The following is a 3,969-nucleotide window of genomic DNA, read 5'->3' as shown; positions in this document are numbered from 1 at the left end:
AAAAAAAAACCCATAAAACAAACGCAAAACCAAAAAATAAACCTAAAAATATTTTTAAATGTTAATATATGTTATATATTCACACAGTGTATGCATACACTTTGAATTTATAGACCAAATGTCATTTGTCTGTTTGAAAATAAAAATTGGATATATATGTTTACATTTTCATATATGTGTGTGTGTGTGTGCATATTAAGTAACAAAATTTAAATGATAATAAGGTCTCCTAATAAATAAAATCCTAAGAATAGTTGACTTAATTGCAGATCCACACCAAACTTTTAACGTACTAATTCCTGTGTGCTCAACAGAAAACAACTGGCAAAGAGGTAATATCCAATACTAGTATTCTGCTGATACAAAACCTATATATCAACAAAAAGATAAAAAATAGAACTACAGAGGCAAACAAACTGAAAATGCACACAACAGACCCACAGCTGAACAGCAGCCTGAAGCAGAAGCTGTAGAGCCAGTGTGGGGACCAGATCTGACCCAGTGTGGCATCCACAGGTGTGTGAGAGTGAACAAGGTCTGGGGAATCTAGTGTACATCAGGACCAGTGATGTATGTGTTCATTTGCCTGTTATCATCTTAATTCAGTGGATATATACATCAAAATGTCACATAATGAATTTATAGAGCAACTGCCATTTAGCCTTTTGAAAATAAAATTAAAATGAGAAATCAATAAGTAAAATCACTGCAGTAAACTTTATGGCATCATTTTTCTAAAAATCATATAATAGTGACTTTCCAGAAAAGGCTTAATACTGGTACAAACCCAACTTTCTGTAACATGAGTCAACTGAGAAACCATATGCATATTTATACACTGGACTTAAGGCACCCTGTGATTCACGTGACATCAGCTTTCTTAGTAACTCACATTCATCTAGAAACAGACTTAGCTTTGCATATTATGGAGATTTTACTATTGTTAACTTCTAATTAATGGACACCAGATATATTTTTATTTCTGCATATTACCTTTAATGACATATATAAATATTTGATAGATTTCAGTATACATATATTACTAGCTTTCATCTTTTTTAATTAAATGCACTCCTAAATATTTAATTTCTTATACTTTAATAAATAGGACTTATTCTTTGTCATGTACCTGGTTCAGTCTGTGCTGTCAATAAACTGATGCTGTTTTTTAATTCTTTGAGAATTTCACTTATATGCAGAATGCATTTTGACCATATTAATCTGTACTCACCTCTCTAACTCAGATCAGACTTACCTCTTATTTTTCCATTTCAATGTCATATCTTCTATCTACCTGCACTGGGCTGGGCATGGTCTATCATTATTGATACCCTTGTATCCTAGACTGCCTGTCAATCTAGGACACAGATTCTTTTCACCAGTCTCAGTTCACCATTATCCTAGTGGAAGGCTCACATCTTGTAGCTAGAATAATTTCTTATGTACAAGCTTCTGACCAAGAACTATGAACTATTCCTGGACAAAGAATATATATTGAATATCTCCACCACTTGATAGACAACAACTATATATTTTACATATATTAGAATATCATAGTTCAGGGAAGAACTTTCTCTCAAAATATTTAGATATCTATCTTATATACTCAGAGCATATTTTACTCTCCTATCATTAATTCACTAATAAAATAATTTACTGTGTGTAAACTTCACTTCCAAATCAAAGAATTTAGTTGGTTTATTCTAATTGGCTCCTAAATGACAAAGCATGAAAACAATGCCAGTCATATAAATGATATGCCATTTTCTCTAGGACTGGAGTTATAGCAGTTTTGAGCTCTCTTGTGGGTGCTGGGAATTAAACCCAGACCCTTTATATGAATAAATAATAAAATCAACAAAGAATTTATGTGAAGCCCATAGTCCCACAAAAAAGAATATAACTAAACATATTCTTTTCAGTCATGTGTAATAAGCAACATCTCAACATTACATAAGATTATTTTAAATACCAACCTAATATTCTAGACTTTTTTGAAACATTGAGATTTTCTCCAGTTTATATTTACTTACTAGAAAGCAGTCAACTATGGATGAAGAAATACTTCAGCAGCCAAGAGTAGTTGATACTTTTATAGACGATGAGGGTTTGTTGCTGATGACTCAAGAGTACCTCAAAACTTCCTATAATGTCAGTTCTAGGGGCATCTAAGGCCTCTCTGTCCCCCATGTATGACTGCTCCTATTTTGTGCACACACATGCATTCAGATATACAGACATAATCATAAAATAAACAAATAAAGCCAAAAAAGAAAGAGGCGTTTATGATTATAAAAGTATTAGGAAAAAAAGGTAAGGATTACAATCCCTGTTTTACTTCTGTTCTAGTAACAATCTCCATATAATATCCAACCATGCAATAGAGTTGACATTACCGTCTATAGATAAAAAGTTGAAAGAGATTTAATGTATTATCTGTGTATGAAATGTTCAGAGATCCCTGTTTAATTACTATCTGAATTTATACTTTTTTCCTCCAGAGCTTCTTTACTGCATTTTTTACCTCAGAATTTCTGAGGGTGTAGATTAAAGGATTCAATAGAGGGGCCACCAAAGTATAAAAGACAGCAACAGCTTTATCAATTGGCAGAGTGGTTACTGGACGTAGATATACAAATATGCAAGGAATAAAGGATAAAACAACTACTGTGATGTGAGACACACAGGTGGAGAGGGCTTTGCGCCTGCCCTCTAAGCTATAGTTCTTTAAAGAGCGCAAGATGATCACATAGGATCCCATCAAGAGCAGGAAGTTAAATAGGCAGATGAACCCACTGTTGGCAGCAACAAAGAGACCAAGGGTGTGTGTGTCCATGCAAACAAGTTCCAACAATGGATACAAGTCACACATAAAATGGTCTATGATGTTGGGGCCACAGAAGGGCAGCCACACTGTAAAAAGGATCTGAATAGTTGCATGGAGAAATCCTCCAGTCCAGGCTACCCCCACCAGGAGAATGCATAGCTTGTGGCTCATGATGGTCATATAGTGTAGAGGTTTGCAGATGGCCACATAGCGGTCATAGGCCATCACTGTCAAGAGGATGATCTCAGTAGCACCAAAAATGTGCTCTGCATAGACTTGAGCCATGCATCCATTAAAGGAGATGACNTTGTTCTCTTGAAGGGAGTCCACAATCAGCTTTGGCGCTGAAGAAGAAGTGTAGATTGTATCTATCAAGGAGAGGTGGCTCAGGAAGAAATACATTGGGGAATTCAGAGCCTGGCTGTTGATGACAGTGACCACAATGAGCAGGTTGCCTGAAATCGTTATCATGTATAGAACCAAAAATGTCACGAACACTACTTTCTGCATATGGGGGTTCTGTGTAAGACCTATCAAGATGAACTCAGTCACATTCCTTTTATTCTCCATGTGTATGTGTATTTATTTTTAAATCCAGGAAGAACTATTTTACCTTTAGGAAAAAATAAAAGAGAAATCACAATATTATTTAATTAATTTTATATTGGCACATAATGACAGCTGAAGAAATATCATAGCATGATTAAATAACATAATAATGTGCCTATGAAATTATAATTACCAATTTATGAATAGCCTTGAAGATTAGCACAGAGATTGTCATGTCTGTCTCCCAGATACCTACCATTATCCTGAATGTCATCTTTTTTTATTAAAATATTTTATACTATATATAATGATCATGTCTTTTTTTCTTCTTCCAACTCCTCCAAGATCATTCTCCCCTTATTATGCACCCAAATTATGTTCTCTCCTTCAACTCCCCTCTGTATCAACCTCCCAGACAAGGAACAAAACTGAAAACAATAAACACTCAACAAAAAGTAACCCACACGCCAAAAGGAAAATATATGTTTCTTCTGACATATAGATGTTAGGTTGCAATATTTGATATGCTTGCTGGATGTCACCTTTTTTGTATCAGCCAAATTTGTCTTCCCATTTTAACTAATATTTTACAT

General features: G+C 34.5%; 1 protein-coding gene across 1 annotated transcript; it reads right to left on the bottom strand.

The window, feature by feature from the left end:
• Nucleotides 1-2,482: 2,482 nt before the first annotated feature.
• On the bottom strand, nt 2,483-3,397 carry LOC110318314 (olfactory receptor 4C12-like). The gene has a single exon (XM_021193269.1). The coding sequence runs from the start codon at nt 3,395-3,397 to the stop codon at nt 2,483-2,485; it is 915 nt and encodes a 304-aa protein (XP_021048928.1).
• Between the last annotated feature and the right edge of the window lie 572 nt (nt 3,398-3,969).

Source organism: Mus pahari, chromosome 3, assembly GCF_900095145.1.
Source record: "Mus pahari chromosome 3, PAHARI_EIJ_v1.1, whole genome shotgun sequence".
NCBI classification, from domain to species: Eukaryota; Metazoa; Chordata; class Mammalia; order Rodentia; family Muridae; genus Mus; species Mus pahari.
Note: the sequence above shows the minus strand (reverse complement) of the source record. Positions and strands in the feature narration are given on the sequence as shown.